This window comes from Sphaeramia orbicularis, chromosome 4 (assembly GCF_902148855.1).
Source record: "Sphaeramia orbicularis chromosome 4, fSphaOr1.1, whole genome shotgun sequence".
Lineage (NCBI taxonomy): Eukaryota > Metazoa > Chordata > Actinopteri > Kurtiformes > Apogonidae > Sphaeramia > Sphaeramia orbicularis.
In genome coordinates, this window is record NC_043960.1 from 39,601,946 (window position 1) to 39,623,762 (window position 21,817).

General features: G+C 37.8%; 1 protein-coding gene across 1 annotated transcript in view; it reads left to right on the forward strand.

The window, feature by feature from the left end:
* polrmt (polymerase (RNA) mitochondrial (DNA directed)) overlaps positions 1 to 21,817 on the forward strand; it is an 87,052-nt gene that overhangs the window by 50,323 nt on the left and 14,912 nt on the right. Inside the window, exons 16-19 of the mRNA XM_030132543.1 lie at positions 5,866 to 5,918; positions 14,277 to 14,375; positions 15,669 to 15,741; positions 20,696 to 20,787. Of these exons, the coding sequence (XP_029988403.1) occupies positions 5,866 to 5,918; positions 14,277 to 14,375; positions 15,669 to 15,741; positions 20,696 to 20,787 (317 nt within the window). The remainder of the gene's footprint in view (positions 1 to 5,865; positions 5,919 to 14,276; positions 14,376 to 15,668; positions 15,742 to 20,695; positions 20,788 to 21,817) is intronic.

The following is a 21,817-nucleotide window of genomic DNA, read 5'->3' on the forward strand; positions in this document are numbered from 1 at the left end:
CCCAGTCTGAACAGCGATCAGTAATTACACCTGTCAATCACATATTTAACCCCCTACTTCTCTGGAAACACATGAGCAGACAAACCGTGTCATGGGGTAGAATTTCTCCAGCCTGAAAAAACCCAACCGGAGGTCTCATTTCCTCTCAGACCACTTTAGTTACAATATACAGAAAGGCAGTTATGTCATTTTTGCTTAGTGACACAAAAAAACCCTGTTGTTCAGTTTGACACACAAGCTCCTATTGTAAACTGTAACAGATCTTGAGATGTTCATGAATCACTGTTTTGATACTGTCCAGATATTCCTCAGGTGTCATTTTGACATACGCAGTGACTGTTGTGTGGGTTTGGTGTCATTTTCTTCTGCAGTATTACCCTGTCCCCTGTCACGTTCACTCTCCTCCTGAGTGTGAATATCTACACAAACCACCTGTCCAAGATGACAGTTCTTCACAATACACTAACTCTACATCTTGCTCCTCCTGTGTGTGAGCGTGTCATGTATTTTGAGTGAGTGTTTACGTATGACTGCCTACGTTTTTGTCTGTAAGAGTAATGTGAGTAAAGGTGACACCACGAAATAATGACTTCACTTCCTCTAAGTCAGGGGTATCAAACATATGGCCCGTGGGCAAAAAATTGGCCCACCAAAAGGTCTAATGCGGTCCTTGGGAGGAATTTGTGACATGCAAAAATTACACTGAAGATATTAACAATGAAGGATGTTGAATTTGAATTTGAAATCTTTATTTCGAACATGTAGACAGTGAAATCAAAACAAAACCAACCAACAAAATAGCAGTAGTGATACATAAAAATCTGATAAGTAAACCAAAGAGAAAAAATAAATAAATAAAAATAAATAAAATTAAACATACTTGAAAAGGAGCAGGAAGAAGTTAAAACTTATATACTCCTACCCCCAATCTCTTTTCCATATGATCTTTATATAAATAATAGCAATTATTATTTTATATGAATGAAATAATAATAATAATAATAATAATCATCATCATCATCATCATTTCTTGTGCCAGTATCAACATTTCCTGAAAATTTCATCAAAATCCTTTCATAAGCTTTTGAGTTATCTTGCTAACAGACAAACAAACAAACAAAAAATCCCACTGTAAAAAACAGAGAAACATTTGGTGTTGACAGTATTAATAGGTAATTATGTTATTATTTTACTGGTCCAGCCCGCTTGACATCATATTGGTCTGAATGTGGCCCCTGAACTAACATGGGTTTTGGTGTTATGTATTATTAAAAAGGTTTGTGGGGGAATGACTCAGAGTAACAAAATGACTATTGTCCTGAAGTGTAAACCAATATCATCAGTGGAGCAGAGACGGAAGGTGAGGTGGTATTTGTTTAAAAGCTGTTGTGGGCCTGTTGGCAGGTGTTCTGTTTACACTTACTTCTGCAGGATGAGGTCGACATTAAAGATTCATCGTTTTGTAGTGTGACGGTTTTCCTCAAAATGAGCTTGCTCCCGATTTCACGGACTCTATAAAGAAACCGGTGAAGTGACGAGGCCATTGAAATGCACACACACATTTATCACTGACCAAATAGAACCCTTTGTAGACGTGCTTCTTTAAACCCTTTATCGGGCAAGTGACTATTTTTAGTCATTTCTGCATACATTACAAGACAGTGACAACAACAGTTACAGTGAGTCAACAATCTCAGGTCTAATGTGGTCTACAGGGTCTGTGGGGTCCACCTCTGCATGAACAGTGAGTGGACCTGCTTTGTTAGGTACCATGAAGTAATGGTACTAATGTAAGGAATGATGTTCAAAGGGATAATGTGGATGTGGACAGGGGTCTGGATCAGCACTTATGTTGGTCTAATGTTCTAAAAGTGATGTTCTAATCAGGGTGCTTGTGCAGGTCTTGAAAGTCTTAAAAAGTATGGGATTTTGAAACAATGTTTTCCAGTCTTTGAAAGGTCTGGAATTTTGTGTGAAAGTCTTAATAAAGAATGGAAAAAGTTTCTCTCATAGTCGAATTTTAGCGTATGCTCAAAGGCACATAGTCTTCTAAGACAAGAAATGCACAAGGAAAGCATATTAGTTAGTTCCAAATATGTAACAAAACAAAGTAATCCTACTTTAGTCTGTAGAAATAACGCAGATTGTAAGAAAACAGGAAAAACTTATATGTATGTACGTGAAAACAAAATAAGACTTCATTCGCATATTCAAAAAGGAGTGGGAAGTATAATTCATGACACTTATAAAACATAAAAAAACTGGATACGATTTCACTAACTGGTCAGTACTGGAATGATTCTAGTGAAAGTTCTTTGTGTGATATCTACACACTTTGTTTTTTTCATATGTTTTGAAAAAATTTCTGTCAGTAAAACATAATGTTCTTTGAATTATGGATTCATTCATTCACACATTTATTAAAATTAACTTTTCTACTATACACAATCGGTACAATCTCAGTCAAAAAAGTAGGGACGCTAGTGGAGAAGTACATAAAGTCAAGGTCTGGGGGAAAGTAGCAGTTTTGAAAAAGTCTGTCTAATGTTCTGAAATACATATTCCTTTCATCTTACATGTTTATCTTGTATTTGTTTTATTTGGTTCTTTTTTTTGCCACTTACAGGTAAGGAACCAAATATGGTAACTTTATTGACCTTGATTTTTACATAATAATCCAACATTTGAAAAATAATACAAAAGTAATAAAGTCTTGTTAGGTCCTCCAATAACACACTAAGGTTGAAATGTTGAATTTCGGAGTATTCTGTGAGTGACCTATCAAGGGTTAATGTAAGATGCCAGATGAGCAGGCAGTGACACACTGCACACTCTGCACCTCATTTAAGCTGTTTTTTAGCTGAGATCTGTGTCTATTCCTGATGCTGAAATGTGCAGATGTCAGGTGCTGTGAAAACTATTGGGGTCGTCAGGAAAAAGTCGATTTAATGTCACAGCATTAATCCCTATGTGAAATGTACAGTGTCTATCAGGTCCTGTGTTAAATCCCTTCAAAACACCCTAAAAAAGATGACATGAACAGTTATTTTTAATATATATAAACTAGAGCTGAACCTTTGAAGCACAGTCAGATCTGTAGGAGTCAAGTGGCCTGCATCGGGTTTCCGTGTTGTCATCCGTGACCTGGATGAGCCGGTGGGGAAGGGATGCATGTATGGATAGTAAATAGAATGTCCAGTATGTAGGACGTGAATTTGTGTCACTGTGCATACAAATGAAGGAGGCTGAAGATCCACCATGAACAACTGTAGACCAGAACGAAGCATGAAGTAACTAGTGATGTCCCGATCTGGATTTTTTTGCTTCCAATCTGATCCGATTTTTTTTTTAGGATTAGTTTTCGCGATACCGATCTGATACCGATCTGATACCGACTTTTCCCAATAAAATTTTGATTTAAATTTGGAGTCATTATTTATAGGTTATTATGCTATTATTTTACTTTAGATCACAATTGGGCTGAATGCGGCACCTGAACTAAAACAACTATGACACATTTGACTCTTAATAATTTTAGTATAATTTTTGCACTTTCCAAATTCATATTGTGGGACAAATTAGAACCTTTGGCAAGCCAGTTTTGGCCCACTAGCCATGTGTTTGCCACTGCTGTAGCCGGTCTATGGACAGGTCCGTCCATGTATTATATGGGGGTGCATTCTGCACTGTACGTTAATAAGGAGCACATCATCGGGTTACTCGCACGTTGGGTTGAGAAGGGTCAAAAGAGTGTCAGTTTATTTGTGGGTCGGGTTGGGTTAGTCAAATAATTCTACAAAAGCCCCGCCGGATGAAAACACTGGATTTAATTTGACTTTGATTGTATTCCTTGAAGACCTAAACAGTCACCATCAGCCAAAAGCATCTACTGGTCTAGAATGTTTAATAAGATAAGATTTTATTTATTGTACCGTGGGGAAATTTCACAGTTAACAGTAGCAAGATACAACAATGACTTTTGATCCACTAATTCTAGCAATACATGTAAACAATTCAGGTAAAATGCAGTTTATCTGCATTTTATGGTCATCAGATTTGACCCATTTGGACATTCAGAGACTCCGTAGTGAAAGTGGAAACACTGTCATCCTCTGAAATACTGACTCACTACTAAAACCCATGTAATTTGACAAATGACAGTGGTTGTAGATGTTTGTTTTTATGTTCAGTTAATGGTATATTTGCTGGAAAAGTCAGTTTTTCCTCAGTTTTCATATAAACACCTTTGAATGTACTCTGAGCTTTTATGAAGCTCTAAATCATAAGTAAATTAAATATTGGAAAAGACCTGATTTTTACTGAAAAATGCAAGATGAAGACGATAATGTAGAGCAGAATTATTTTGGAAATCACCACAAAAATCCTCTAGGTCAGGGGTGTCAAACTCCTGTCCTCGAGGGTCAGTATCCTGCATCTTTTAGATATTTCCTTCTTCCATCACACCTGGAAGCCATTACATTGTTATCGGGCTTCTGCAGAGTGTGATGATGAGCTGATCATTAATTGAACCAGGTGTGCTGGAAGAGGGAAATATCTAAAACATGCGGGATACCAGCCCTCGAGGACCGGAGTTTGACACCCCTGCTCTAGGTTCTAAGTCTTAAAGGGGTCTTATTTTGCTAAACCCACTTTTATTAGTCTTTGGTACATTTATTTGTGTATTTGGACCCTAATAGTTCAAAAAGATTTAATTTGAACCCTCCAGGTGCTACAAAGCTAACTTTATATTAATTTTGGCAAAAATCAAGTGGATTTCTACAACCCGTTTCAATTCCTGCTTAATTTGTTACGTTTTATAACTAGATATGTCACGACATTTGCACATATAAGGTCAAGACTTCTGATGAACATTACTCCGAGTACGCCATAATTGTTTGTCAGCAGCAGCACTTGTAGCCCATACTGAAAACGTCGAGCCAATTATCTAAAATGTTCAGTTGTTGGTTGAACGGGACAGAACAGCACAGCCAACAACCTGGAGGGGGCGGGGCAAGAAGTGGCTCATGTGCATTTAAAGGGCCAGCACTCAAAACGACCTTTCTGGTGTTATTACTCAGATATAGGGTTGAAGATGGACCTATGGAGTTGAATTAATGAAGAATTCAGACCCAAGCATAGCATTTACAGTTTATGTAGACCACAGGGAAAGGTTTTAAAATGCATAATTCCATTTAAATAAAAAGCAAAGTATCACTCTTTAAAAGGGTTGAAGTGAATAAAATAACTTGTAGTGAGACTTGAAGTAACAGGTTGTAATCTCTGCTAATTATATTTAGATCTGACGAATGACACTAATGCTCTAATCATCCTTTACCTTTCCTCAGCAAACTTCTAGTCTCAAAAAAAATGTAAACCTTGAATCGTGTGCAACATGTTTATCTTAAATAGGTTATATTCTCCATTTCCAGCCCCTTTAGTTTCTTTTAAAAAGCATCTTTACTTTGTTTCTTCTGGTGTTGGTGTATGAACGATACATTATAGAGTTCAGAATATTTTCCTCCCACTCTGTCACATTTGTTTCTTAACATCATCGGAGCTACTGTATCCATGCTCATATGGCACGAACTGTCTTTTTTTTTTTCTTTTCTTTCTTTTTATGGCATAAACTGTCAATTCAATGCTTTGTTTTTCATAAAAGCTGCGTCAATACATGACATGAAGCGTAGTCACGTCATCTCACAGTTTACATGTTTGTAGTTAACCTCCCTTCAGTATGGCATATTTTATTACCGTTTCTGACTTTGTATTCTCGACTAACATCTGAAAGTTCGGCAGGTTTGTGTTTTTTATATTTACATAGTAGTGACAGCTTGTACTTGACTTGTCTTTTTCTTTGTTTTGCAGCTGAAGAGTACCATGCAACACATCAGCCTTCAGATCACCCATGACACCAAAGAGTGAGTCCTTGTACAAGTGGCATGTGTTTCGCTTAACTTACAGCAGATGTAATGCCGCCACATTATTCTCTCACGCTGCTCATTGACATTTTGTGTGGATATGTCACTAGTTACTTTATATTAGTGACCTGGAATGAAGACGGAGGAAAAAATTACAATGAGCCATTTTTTAAGAAGTGCTTGGCAAGTTTGAAAATGTATTTGAGACATATTCGATAACTTTGTGTTGCTTAAAGAGGTGAATGAAAGCAGAAAGTAGTGCCCTCTCAAAGCAATTAGCTCATATTTCCGCCAACAGCAGATGCACAAAGGCGCTGTCCCCTGTGGATATTTTCACTAATTGCCCACTAAGAAGTGAACATAACTTTTCATGTGTCATGAAGTAAGAAATCCAGTATTTAGGAGCTTTGAAAGTGTACTTTTGTGCTTCTACTTTAAATTGGAAGCAGCCGACATGGGATTTGATGATGGATATTAAAAAAACCCTTCATAATTATTGATCTGTAATGCAATGAAAACTCAGATTAATGCTGATAACACCTCATTATGAACAGAAGAAGGGATGGGTTTGGAGGCCACAGCAGCCGTAGGATGAATGAAAAAAGTATTACACCAACCTCCAAACTGATTTTAAGAGTTTTTTTTCTTAGAGCACTTACATTGGTGATGTCCAGCAGACACAAACAAGGTTCATTAACCCCAAACATGTACTGACAACCGAAAATATCTACTGATCTAAAACTCTTTACCATAATGCTGGAAGGTCTCAGAACAGCTGTCTGTCTATCTGTGTATCTGTCTGTCTGTGTATCTGCATGCTTCTGAAAAATTTACACATTTTTTAACTGGCCAACTTGGTACCTACAGTTGAGGAATAGTCCCATCTCCACATGAAATATCTTTTTTTCTTTAAAATTCCCTTTTTTAAAGTCAAGAGGGACTGATTTAATTCATGTTGCTAAACAGTTGCCAGGGGGAAGGACAGGAAGTAGCCTTGTACGTCAGTAGACAATGGGCGTGATACACGATGATACCGCACTGCATGACGGGAAATGAAATTAAAAACAGGAACGACACATTTATTAACTTCAGTCCTTCAGTATCAGCATTAATATATGAATAGTTGTTTAAATTTTAAAAGGAAGAGACAAGCAAAACTGGCAAGTTGATAGGACCAATATTTTGGGAGATATTAGTCATTTTGGAATACAGTAGCTTTACAATCATGTTGCTATGGCCATGACAGTTGACAGGAAGCACAGAACCATGCTGCATGATGGGAAATGAAGTTTAAAACAGGAATGATGCATTTACCAGCTTCACTCCCTTGATATTGGTATTAATATATTATTTTCGTTTAAATTTTAAAGAATGATTTACCAGGTAATTTTAATGTCAATATTTATAAAATATAGACTAACATGTTTTCCCAAAGTCAGCTCTCCCCAGCATAAAAAACTACCACATTTAGAACCCGAGGTTCCCCACGGGTCAACGTGCTAGTGTTCAATAACTTTAGAACCACTTATCGTATCAATGCATTTAAATAATTCAGGTAAACTGCAGTTTTTGAGCTTTTCAGCAGCATCAGATGTGTCTTTTTTGTATGTTCAGAGACTATAGTGAACATGAAAACACTGTCATGTTCTGTAACATGGATTCATCCAATAACACTCATGTAGTTTTGACAAATGACAGCTGTTACAGATGCTTGTTTTTATGTTCAGTTAATGATATATTTTGCTGAAAAAGTTGCTTTTTCTTCAGTGTTCTGTTTTGATATGGTAACCGTTGCATTTACTATGAGCTTTTATGAACATCTACATTATCAGTAAATTGAATGAGTGAAAACAGCATGACGCAACAATTTTTCCACATTTAAATTTTTTTTAAGGATTTGTTATTTTTTTTATTTTTTGTTGTATTAAATAAAGCTGTGAAACTCTTGTAACTAAAAATGAAAAAAAACCTCATAGTTGGGTCTCAGGAGGGTGAATAGGAAAATACCACAATGGATAGTATAATAATAATAATTAATAATCTAATAAATGTTGATCACTCACTTAGGAAAGTTAAATGCAGAGATCATTTGAAGGCAGGTAGTTTTAGGTCTCAAACTGTTAAAACCTTGTCTCACGCCTGCTAAATAGAGTTAAACTAAATTGAAATAAATAATGGAACAGTCTCTAAAAGAAGCTTTTGGTAAAGTGTGAGCGGCGGTGGTGAGGCAAGACATGGAAATGTGTGGACACAGAAAGAGGGCAGAGGAGGGGCAACGGAGGTCAGCAGAGAACGAAAAGAGTCAGGATGAGAGACAGAGGGAGAGAGTCGAGGGAAGACTGAGTGAGAGCACTGGAGACAAAGATGACAAAGACTGACAGCCGTCGTCCTCAATATGACATCCACAGCACAGCACGGATCCAACTGTGTGAATACTGAAACATCAGCCAAAAGTAAAAGGAGAGAGGGGGAGGAGAGATGGGGGGGCTCAGAAAGGCCATTTCACCCAAAACTTGAAATTTGCTGTCAGAGCATGCATCAATGTTTAAGAGGCTGACATCCTGAGCCAAACATGACACAAGCGCCCAGGCCGAGTCTCCTCTGCTTTTCCTCTCAGTACACTGATGTACACACACACATACACACACACAAAAATACACAAACGCACACACAAAACAGGGACACACCATTGCACTTGCAGCAATTAAAGATCCTGGAAAAAAGCTTGTTCAGCATTAAAGTATGTAAATGGAAGCGCAGGCGAAGTTTTTTTTCCCCTTTCAAAGTGACAGCCTTCAAGCCCTGCTTCTGCTTTCTAGCTTATTTGTTTGTCCCTCTCATCCCTAGACTGACGCTGATGATCCAGGTCTGTGGGAAAAACATTAACCCTGTATAGGGCACTCATAGAAATACTCTGAAATTCAAATGCTCAACCTTAGTGTGTTATTGTAAAACATAACAAGACTTTATTACTTTTGTGAAATTTTTCAATTTTTTTTATTATGTAGAAAGTCAAGGTCTATGAAGTTACCAGATTTGGTTCCTTGCCTGTAAATGGCAAAAAAGACAAGAAAATATCCTAGAGGTATATATGAAAAATGTAAGGTGAAAGGAACGCATATTTTAGAACATTAGAACATCACTTGTAGAGCATTTCAACATCGTAAGTGCTGATCCAGACACCTGTCCACATCCACATTATCCCCTTGAACATCATTCCTTACATTAGTACCATTACTTCATAGTACCTAACAAAGCAGGTACACTCACTGTTCATGTAGAGGTGGACCTTACAGACCCTGTAGACCACATTGGACCTAAAATTATTACCACATTGTCCTCACTGTAACTGCTGCTGTTGCTAGTCACTTTTCTGTTGCACATATGCTGAAAACTTTACCGATATCTCCAAAAGGTCAAAAAAACAGAAGTGTATAATGTCGTTTTTTTTACATTAAATCACAAATGGGATGATTTGTTTATTCATTATCGCAAGAGATCGTCACGAGAAGTCATTCCATAAACATGGCAATGAACATAAATACCTGTTGTTTTGAATAGAGAATACTCGTTACCCCTCTATCCTGTACTAAATTCAAAAATGATTTGGTTTCCTCGTATGTCCACACATTCCGCGCCATGTTTGTTTTAAAACTCTTCTTCTTCACTTGTTGCAAAATCCATCAACATCCATTTTTTTTTTTTTGTTCACATGACTCTAGTTGTGCAAAAAGGTCTTTCCATTGCAGTTTTGTGCAATATACTAATTTGGCTACGCCAGAAAAAACACTTCTTGCAAGCACAAAATCTTTTTATCAAAAAATTAGAGTTTTGGTGAAATTGTCGTTTTTCCATTTGGAAAATTTTTATGCGCAAGTTATATTTGCGCAGTTTGGAGGTCAATGGAAAAGCGGCTACTGTCTTGTAATGTATGCAGAAATTACCAAAAATAGTCAGTTGCCCATTGAAGGGTTAATGCTAAAACCCATGCCAACTTTTCATACCTACTGTGAACCCTCAGACGGCTTGTGCTGCTCTATAGGGGCAGCAGTTCCACTTCAGAGAGCTGTAGTAACCCACAGGACTCTGCACCTTTCTGGTGAGCCTAGCCTGTGGGACTTCAGGTGACATGTTTATTTGAGTGTGAAAGGAAGTCTTGTTCTAAACATAGATAGTCGAGTGTGCTTACAAAATATGCTACGGGAGTCTCAAGTTATGTACAGCTCAAACCCAAAAACAGTAGAGCTGGAAGTCCAAAAATAAAATGGACAGAAGGAAAACAAGACTGACAGACAGAAATGGTGTGTGTCTGTGTGTGTTTCAGCTTTGAGTCTGGTCCAGATTCTCTGTGCTCCATCTCGACTCCCATTAGAAGAGCGTTCTGCTCCTTGGCAGCACAATGGATTTCAGTGGCACAGGCTCAGTGGAATGGGAGCACAGGGATATAGATTACTTTTGCAGTTGGCACAACATTGCATTTATATTACCTTGACTACTTTAATACTGTCCTCTAAAACTGACAGTTAGCATTTTCTAATCAGGGTCGTCTTTGGAAAATAGTGTATCATATCTGTGTATATCTGAGGTCTGTGAAGCTGTATTTAATGAGATCACATCAGTGGAATAAATGGATTATTGATTATACCTGGACTTTTCCCGCTAGTATCATCACATCCACGGTTATGTCAAAGTATCAGCAATAAAACATATAAGGTATTAATACTACTGTAATACATTTTTCTGTATATATAAGGCTGCTCATAATGCTTTAATGGTCTAAACTAGGCTTGGCCCTATCTCCACACTTCATTAGCTCTGTGTCAGTGCTGTAGATCGGTGTAGCAGCCTCCGCAGTCGTCATGGAATAGGGGTGACAGTTATCTGGGTGGTTTGGCTCGTTCTCAGGCATCACTAAGCACACGATGCTGCAACAGTGCATTTGCAAAATAGTGTCAGGAGATGAAGTTGTTTCAGTGGAGCCAGGGTTCCCGCGGGGTCTTAAAATGTCTTTAAAGTTTTGAATTTACAAATCTGCATTTAATACTTTTAAAAAGTCATTAAAAGGTATTACATTTTATATGGTAGGTCTTAAGTTATGTTGCCATAAACATGTTGGCTGTGTTGTATTTAAATGTCCAAGCTGCAAAGAAAGTAATGTTATTCTACTCAGTTACACCCTTTCCAACCCGACAACTTATATTGAAATTAGGAACCAATTGTCTCTGACTTTGCTGCCCCTGGAGAGAAATGACTAGTGGGAATCAAGGCGTTGGAATAAGTAAATACATCTTGCTAAATTCTAAAAGTGAATTTTTGCCAGTATGGCCGTGAAATAGGCTTTGAAATGGGCATTAAATTCTGTTCTAAGCGGTCTTTAAAAGGTCTTAAAAAGTCTTAAATTTAACATGTAGAAAATTGTAGGAGCATATGTGCACAGAGAAGGGGTTGTATTATTAAAACAATTAAACCCCTAAAAAAACTTTGTCAAAACTTTTAGCCATTTTCAGGGAGCAGATGGAACTCAGAGCTTGTTTCTTGTAGGTTTGGTATCAACACACTGGGTTGAATTGGTACGTATGTAGAATTTTACCGCTGCAGGTCATTGAGAGTATATCCAGCCCACTTGTTGGGAGTAATGCACCTCTGACCTAGTTTGATAACCACCAATTTAGACAAAAGAGAAGAGGCAAATGCAAAGCAGGATGTTTCGTCATTTATATTTGTATACATTTTGTACATAGATATACCAGGAATTCCATCTGAGATTTTTATTCATCCCATTTCTTGGACGCTGTTCATCCAATTCTTTTAAAATTTCACATACATGTTCTTTACATCTAGGAGATGTGTAGTGCACAGTTTGATGGCTGAATAAATTTTTATATATATATATACATCTATATATATATATATATATATATATATATATATATATATGTACTTCTGTTTTTTTATTTTTATTTTATTTTTTTACAAAATTTTGAAAAGTTTTTAACAGATTTAAAGTCCAGACTCAAAATTAATCCCTGGGTAGGGTAGGCAGGATATCAGTGACTAGAAGGGGTGAAGTGTTGTGTGACGGGGCGGGGCTATTAGTAAGCTCTGCTCTTTCGTCAGCTTCAGATCTGCTACCATGTGTCTACCATGTAATGTTCATTTTGTCAGCCTCGACTCAGTTGTAAATTGCTCATAGCTGCTGAGATGCTAGCAGCTCTGTTTGTCTCTTTATAACAAGCTTAATATTATCTTATGTTATCATATGGGTGGTTACTGTTGCAAAATAATGTATATCTAAGATAAGATGTGGCTTTATTTTTCCCACTGTGGAGGAATTGCAGAGTTTACAGCAGAAAAATACAAAACACAAAGTGCAAAAAGACAGGCAGAAATATTTGACCGTGAAACAGAACATATAAATGAGAATCTTGTATTTATATAACTGTACATACATACATATTATTTACATATTTATATCCCCAAAATGGAGATTGGTAGATATAATGGTTTTACCCCGAATGCTGCTGGATCTGCCGCCACTGGATATCCTTCATGTGAACGTGATAATTAGGACAGATTTGGTTGGAGTTCTTCTCCCTTGATAACCAACATGTGGACCCCTAGTGGAAGAACCCTATTAGTTTCAGCTTCTCTATGAGTATTATAAGTCATCCAAATGGGGGCGCTATAGTTGAAAATCAAGTTGATTTGGACATAAATCAAGCAATAGTAGACTGATTGAGATAAAATTTGGTTCATATTGATTGTCGTACAAATGTCCATTTTTTGCTACCATTCAGAGTTCATATGGTGTTATTTTCATTCACTAGGTGGAGTTTTGTGGTGAAAAACTGGTTCTCTGACCAATTTTTCTGCCACTGTCAGGTCAATGTAGCTCAAACTGACTTCATATCGATTGTCTAACAATTCTCTTTCTTCATACCACTGCCTTGAGTTTACATGATGTCATATTTTGACACCAGGTGGTGTAATTTTTTTCCAAATAGTTGGGAGAGCTTATGTTGAAAATTCTGTTTTTTTGGACATTATTAAGGAAATAGTCAGCCATTCAAGCTCAAACTTGGTTCATATTGATTGTCCAACAAATATCTAATATCTTTTCTGACATTATTCAGGCCGCATATCCTTTGTGTGAATGTGATAATTAACCCCCTTTAGCACCAACATAGGTGACCCGTAGGGGAAGAACCCTGTTGATTTTGGGTGTTCATGAATATTACCACTTGTCCAAATTGGGGCGCTTCTGTTGAAAAATTCAATTTTTTGGCCAGTCAAGCTCAAATTTGGTTCATATCGATCATCCAAAATTAAGTTGGTATCTTTTGCACATTGTGTCATTTATTTGCTTTATTATATAGCAGAGGTTTGGGGGGATTTCGGGGATCTACTGTTGCTGTCAGCCCCCGACAGTGTAAGCCTTGTTGCAGTATGGTTGCACATGATGTTGGTGTTAATGTGATATTTGGGAATCTAGTGCCACGACAATGTCAATATACGTTGGTGATGTAGGACCCTTTTTGTTTGGACCCGACCTGTTATAATTATGTTTGTTCGGTCATTTTGAACAAATCAAACACCAGTAAAGCCAGAAATCGACCAACTCTACTTAGCCTTTCAGTACATTTTCATTCATGTATCTGAATGAAAACAAGACTTTTGTACATCCCTGTGGCTCTGTTTTCATTCTTTCAGATAATGAAGCCTGGTGGCAGATTTTGGCCAATCACATCTTTTCACAAAGCTTACACAGTGGCTCCTTAAAGACCCCCCCCCCCCAACTATCACAATCTGATTACACTGTTCTGCAGCCACAGGAAACAGCGTCAATTTTTTCATCTTTTATTATTATCTTATTATTAAGGCTGAGGGGAAAGAGCTACAGGAGATGTGTGGGTATTTTCAGCTTCAGCGTGGTCTTTTTCTGATTCCTTCCAGCTATAACCATAAGTAAAATAAGTGTAAAGTAAGAGTTCCTGTGTGATTATTGTGGAAATTACATTTATGCCCAAACACATCTCCTGGTCTATAATTTATGTGCCCAAACACATCTCCTGGTCTGTAATTTATGTGCATATAGATGCCATTGACAGGCACTGTTTGCTTGTTTTTTTTTTCCCAACATATGCACAGTCTCCTAAGTAGTGTACAGACTTGAAAAGGAATCAAAGTATGGTATCGTTAACTGTCCCTGGGAATTATCGGCACAGTTTATAATGAGCCCACTTAAATAACTTTCCTGAAACATCCCATTATATTAGAAAGCGTCAAAAGACAGGAACCATTGCAGAAGGAACAGAGCTGTTTTCTAACGTATCTGCTCGACTCTCTGCATGTCTTTAGGAGGCCAGACACGGTGAAACAGAAGAACGCCTTTCCACCGAACTTCATCCACTCCCTGGATTCTACACACATGATGCTGACGGCTCTTCACTGCTACAGGTACCACTTAAACTGCAGCTGCTTATCTCTCAAAAATCCACACTTAATTCCTCTCAGTGTCACAAGAGTCATGATTTTCATCTTTTATTACCTTTCACTGTTTTCATTGAAACCTAACCTTGCTAGGGAAAGAGTTAAGGTTGCATTTCAGCCATGTTTAAACTGATTTAATTTAGGTTGTGTTTCAAGTACATGTTAAACATAAGACTGTGTGGTTTTTCCTTTCAAATGACGTGTAATGCAGGCATATTGCACTTAAAACCAAAGATCATCCTTATACAAAGTGATGCAAAATATGCTTCATGATTCGTATAAAATAGTGCACTTCCTGTTTCCGAAGTGGGTATAGTGACATTATTCTGTGGATGGATAAAAGTAGATGAATAAGTCCAAAATAAAATAATAAGATAGATGCACTCATATGGTATTACTGGTAACTAACTTTTTTTTTTTTCAAAATTATCACGTACTCTATTTTCCTGCTCATGTTTTTTACCTCCTGCAGATGATAATTATGTTGCCACATCTTGATATTGTTGTTGTTGTTAGTGTGTCTGTAAAATAACAGCATACGGTCGCGGAAAAAATTTTTTAGACCATCAAAAGTCATCAAACACAATGGTTATGCAATCAAGTACTAACTTGTGTGTATCATGTGACTAAAACAGACAGAAAAGAAAACATGGAATGCCTAAAAGCACTGTTTTTGTCAGTACAATGCCATAGATATTGATGAAAGAACTTAAGTGATTTTGGATATAATTAAGAAAACATGGAAAATAGCTAGATATCAGGTCTTAAATTAAATTCTTATCAGTTATTTTTGTTGTTATCATTATATTTGTCCAAATAAATGTACCTTTAGTTGTACCATGCATTAAAATGAACAAGAAATCGAAGAAAACAAGGGGTGGTCTAATAATTTTTCCACGACTGTATATGTCAACGTAATGTGATTTTCAAGTGTTCAGAAGATATGTGGCTCATGAAAAATGCATCAAGTGTTTACTGGGTGAGAAACATATCATTTAAAACCTGTAAATCACATGCACCTCTCCAAATGGAATGAATGTTTATCATCAGCTCAGACAGGCCTCGGTTGTTTTTACTAAATGTGGCTCTTTGACAGGTGTTGTAAGTCACTGGGGAAGGGACACAGCCTTTGAATAACAATTATAGCCTCCACTAGAGTTTCCGTCATCATTTTCTGTATAAATTACTGTTCTCTAGGCTTAATTGTTTGTTCTGTTTTCATTGTCTGTCCTTTGACTCGGGTGTTCTCCTGTACTCCAGTGCTGGTCTGACATTCGTCTCAGTTCATGACTGTTTCTGGACACATGCTCTAACTGTGGACATCATGAACAAGGTAAAGTTCCTTCTTCGTATTATCACATGTTCCTCCAAAAGTGTTAGTTTTACTGTTTGATTATCATCTTGGGTAGGAATTGTATTCTTCATGCTAATTATTTAAAAGCGATACTGCAGATAGACGAGTCACTTTTCTTCACTATTCATCATCACTTTGCCTTGTTTTAGTCTTTTTTAGCTTACCGGCTGACAGGCCGTAAGCTATTGTCGTCATGCAGTGTCTGGCGGCGGCGTCTGTTGTCGTCTGTCGTCCATTACAAAAATTTCAATCGTCTTCTTCTCCGAAACTACAATTCCGATTGACTTCAAACTTTGTATACAGCTTCTTTATGATGATGTCAACAAAAGTTAGGGAAATTATTTGGATTCGGATCTGATTCTGGATTTGGTGCGATTTGGTGCAAATTTCCCCATTATAAGAGATAGGAAGTGGATCGATGCAATAACTCAGTAAATATAAATGATATCCAGTGTAAATTTCTACAGTACAGCCCTGATGGGGAGATGACAAAAACGTAATGGCCACATGCTGATCAGGATTTTCTGGATCCGGGAACTTACGGAAAATTTAAAGGTCCCGTATTATGCTATTTTTCAGTCACGTCGTATAGGTCTCAGAAGCCCAAAAACATAGTATTTAAGTTTGTTCGCCCCAAAATCATCCTTTTTTGGGAGTTTCAGCGGTCGAAAAAGTCACTCTCACCAGCCCTCCACAGAACAGGCTGTTTCTGGGCCTGCTTCCGGGTATGCAAATGAACGCATCTGTCCACGCCCACTCCCCCTCCCCTCTCTGGGAGAGGACGCGGCTTACGCTAGCGGTACTACGCGCTAATGTTGACTGTGAAGCCATCATACACATGTCTCAGACAGAACGTCTTTCCAAACACTGGCTTTCTTTGCCTTGAGGCGTGATTGAGCCCCGACGGAAAACAGTGGAGTTGTGTCGGGTTCGTGGGCCTGACACGGAAAGACGCCTGCCACCACTAATGCAGGCAGCTACTAACAAGCTTGATGCTAACTATACTGATGCCAACCACAAAAGGCCCGTGTTCAAAGTAGTTATGTTGAATGTCTCTTGATATTATCAGCTCTTGCATGTTAACGGGGACGTAAACGTTAGCAGCAGTAACCGAGCTATGTTAGCTGCCATGCTAACGTTAGACGTACACATCAACAACCACCAGCTTATCCGTAATGTAGGGTTATGCAGTAAAGATACAAAAAAAATGATAAGAACTTACATCTCCCACACTTGTACTTGGGTCACGAAGCATTGGTACTGCGTCCTTCTTGATTCGGAGTCTTTGTGCTAAGCCGGAGCTGTATGGGCCCATGTTCGAAAAACACTCGTCCGTGAAATGCCGGGCACACACATACAAGCGTTTGGGAATGTTGTTTGGTACATGACCATCACAGATATAATCCAGCCACTTTTTACGGAGAGGCTTGGAAGTGGGGAGCAAAAATAAACTATCGTGTCGGTGTGTGCAGCCAACAACACCACAACTTGCGTGTCTGGCCTTCGCCATGTTTGTTGTCCAAGACGTACTTTGCCAGGGCGGGGCTCACCTTTTCATGCAGGGTGGGGGCACAGTCAGGGGGAGGAGTTAAATTCGCTTATGTCGTCATAAGCGGACCCAACTCAAACTCGGCCGTTTGAGCAGGCATTTTCACAAAATGTGGTGTAGCAAGGCAGGGAGGAAACAGACAGTTTTCAAATTCGAACCTCATAATGAGGCTACTGCAACACACACTACTATAAGAAAACTTTCACAAAGTGAGATTTGCATAATACGGGACCTTTAACATGGGCTCTTATGGGGAAAAAATTTCAATCGTCTTTTTCTCCAAAACTACAGTTCTGATTGACTCCAAACTTGGTATACAGCTTCTTTATGATGATGTCAACACAAAGTATTGCAATTATTTCGATCTGGATCTGATTCTGGATTTGGTGCGACTTTGACAAATTTTCCCATTATAACCGATAGGAAGTGGATTGATCCAATAAATCAGTAAGTATCAATGATATCAAGTTGGAATTTGAATTTTTTACATGTCTGATTGGCATATGACCAAAACATGGGCTATTTCTGTAATATAATAAATATACATAACTGGGTGATAATAAATGGCATCTGGATACATTTCCCAAAGTTTTTAATTTGGCCGGTAAGCTACAGGGCCATTGGTCCTATTTTTTTTTTGTTCTATGATCAGGTACATTTTCCTTAACTTTCTGAGCTTTTCTTTGTACTTTCATTGTGTTTACTGTGGAACATTAGAGGCATGTGTAATTAATGATTTTGTGCAACTAGTAGCATCTGCTTAGTAATGCCTGTTTAATAAAAATAAACAAAAAAACATCTTCACTGCTTCATACATTTACAGGTAGCTAGCAAGCTGCAGGTAGCTCCATTAAAACGACCCTGTTGTGCAGAATAAATGACTGCTCCTGCCCGGTGAAACTAGCTTGTCAACAGGCACAGAATGAGACACAGTCTAGAATAAAATGGATCAAATTACCATATAGCCCCAATTTTCAGTCAGCATAGCTTTCACTGCACCGTCACAGTTTTATGTCTTCACCCAATCTCAGAGGAGTTACAACCAGCCAAGCAGTTCCCCCCCAGTGCATTTATTCTCCTTAATATTCTCCGTCTCCTGATAAGTGTATACCCTCCTCATTACACAGGTAATTGAACACAGCAGCACACGGTGTTAAATATCTTAATCAACACCTAAGCGCATGAAGCAGGACCTTATTTAATCCAAACTAATTCTTCCCTCTTACATCTATTTTTGAAACAGTCTATCCTGTTTAGGGGTACGGGGTTGGACCCTGTCCCATCAGGCTGGACAACCAAGGGGGACAGTTGAAAATGAAGCCAAAGCAGAAGTATCTTAACCATATTGATGGGCTCTAAATGCTGGTTTTAAAAAACAAACAAGTTTCCCTGTACAATGAAAATTTTACTTTGCCATCCACACTGAATAACAAGAGAATCTAAGATGTATAAACATTGAAATAGAATAATTCAACAAGGAAATTAAAACAAACAAAACAAAATGGCATTTACGAATGGCATGCAAAAGAAAGAACATAAAAAATATAAACTACTATTACTAAGAGAAAAATATATATTTACAAAAATGTACAGTATCTGGGTAATTGTCCAGACTGTCAGAGGTAAATGGTCTCATTTGTGTTATCTGGTCATTAAATGTACCAGAGCTGGTGTGAACTCATTGGAAGACAATATGTCATTAGTCCTCTTAACACCATCCAAAACGTCAGCCCTATAGCTTCACCGGTTTATGAGATACTGGGGTTTGGACAGTGGGGTGTGACTGTAAAAAGGGTAAAAAGAGTTGTTCAGCATGTACAAGATGTCTTCATCTTCTGTAAAGAGGATTCATAGTTGCAAATTTGCCAAATTATATCTGAAAACTGTCCAAAAAAAGTGTGCTTTGCAGTTATTTCAACCTGGTGTATCTTCACAATGAAGCACATCAATCTGTTGAATTTAAAACATTTCCCACATTGACGAACTAATGTGATGACACAGTAGTTTTCTAAAAGAAATTAAATGTTCTGATTTATATGCCATTTAAAATGAAAAAAAAAAAAAAAAAAAAAAAAAAAAAATATATATATATATATATATATATATATATATATATATATATATATATATATATACCCTTATTTCAAATGCTATATGAAGTTGGTATCTTTAACCAATGAGTGCTTTGAGGATTGACCTTGAACTTAATTTTCAAGGTCAAATTTGGTGGTTGCCACATCAAATTTTGATGACACGAGTCATTTTTCCATTGGAGATATGCACAAAACTTTACTGATATTTACTAAATGTCGAAAAAACAGCAGTGCGTAAAGTCGTTTTTTCCATTAAATCACAAATGTGATTATTTGTTTATTTATTATCGTGAGATGATATGAGAAGTCATTCCATTAACATAGTGAGAAATGTAAATATTGTGTTGATTTACAGATATATTCATTATCATTATATATTACCCCTCTATCTTGTCCTAAATTTAAAAGTTATTCAGTGTCCTGGTGTGTCCACAAATACCGTGCCATGTTTTATTTAAAACTCTTCTTCTTCGCTTGTTGTAACATCCCTCAACATCCGTTTTTTTTATTCATATGATTCTAGTTGCGGAAAATGGTCTTTCTAATGCAGTTTTCCATGATATACCATTTGCACTACACCCGAAAAACCACCTCTTACCAATGCAAAAACTTTTAATCAAAAAACAAGAGTTTGGAAAAATTGTCGCTTTTCCATTTTCAAATTTTTATGCGCAAGTTATATTCGTACAATTTGAGGGTCAATGGAAAAGTGGCTGCTGTTGACCTACATTTTTCAGGTCTTTCTGGGATATCTGAGGGCAGAGAGGAGAAGCTAATGCAGATGATGTGGGGGGATGTGATACTAATAGAGGAAGCATTTCATTGGTTACAGCTCTACTGGAGTTGTGGATTATAAATGACACTAACAAGCCACAACGGTTTCATGAAGTTAACTGTTTTATCATGTCTGTGTCCTCTGGTCTATCCTGGTTCCACAAAGTCACGATGGCAGTGATCGCAACTCAAAACTGTAGTCCAAAAAGTAGTTTGTGTTTTCCTCTGTTACATCAGTAGGGCAAGTTGGCAGTCTACATTTCTTTACATTTGACCTTAGTTTGTTTGCAGTTACAGTTCTTGTAATTCAGGCAACAACTGAGAGGACCTGCAGCCACGACACTGAGTCAACACTGTCATCTCATGTGCTTTACTCATTTCAAGGGCTCTTGATCCACTTTTTATCCTTCTAGAACCTTCTTTCAGTTGGTCAGCTGGCAGAACAGACAGGGGAGCTTCTTGGTCAAGTGTTTGCGCTCATAGTCTGGTTTTCTCTGCCTCTGCTTCCTCCTGTCAGGTCTGTCGGGAACAGTTTGTCGCCCTGCACAGCCAGCCAATCCTCCAAGATCTGTCCAACTTCCTGCTGCTGAAATACTGCATCAATCTCCCGTGAGTAACACAAACACACACCATGTTTGTCTATCTTCTCCTGTTTATTCAGTGCATTCCCTGGCCCTTTACCGTAACCATAACCATCACAACTAAGTCCCTAATCGTAAAATTCACCCTCAGAACATCTGTGAAAGTTGTAACAACAGCGTCAAAAAGTCATCCGAGATAGATAAATACTTAAATGTTTCCAACATCTTTACAAAGACAATAAAAATATGTACACACACAGTTTAAAGCTGTCACTTTGGAATATTGTGCGGCAAGGATCATCTCTCCTTTGCTGTTTGGGTTTTTTTCTTGCACAACAAACCATTATTACAGTCAGTTTCTGTCTTTGTGTTTGTGCTGCGTGATCTTTATGGACTTTTACGGTATAAACAAAAGCCAAAGCCATCGCGCGCTAGAATGCAACTCCCAGCTGATACATCATTAAACAGTCTAAACAGACAGTAGGATATTAAACCACCCCATCAAACGTACTTGTGCTAAGAAGTTATAAGACTGTAAAACTTCTATTAGCACACCAGAGTTTTTCCCCCCACTTGTCAGTGACAGTAACATAAAATGATTTTTTCTCTCCCTCCCTGCTTGTGTCTGTCTAACTGGCCCCAGGCGGAGTTAGGCTCATCATCTCGCTGTGTTTTTCTCTTTGGGATAATTGGATACCTTCTCTTCAGCCTTTAACTCCACGGCAGCCCTCGCTCACTTTGTCTCCCTGTCCCCCTCTAACACACACTATTCTTCTGTGAGTCTGCAAAACCCATTATTCATAGTTGTAGGCATTTGAGAGACGGATGTGTGGGACAAGAGGGGCATTTCGAGTTCCTTTACATCTCAGTGTGTAACTAAACTCACTCTTCACCATCGCTACTGTTAGAATCTGAATATAATATAATAGACACATTAAACTTTTTTGGTCTGCCTAAATTAATACAGATGCATTATTCATGATTGTCATACCTTCTCAATGATTTTGGACACACATTTTTAATGATAGACAGTTGGACTGCTGAGAACGTAGTTAGAG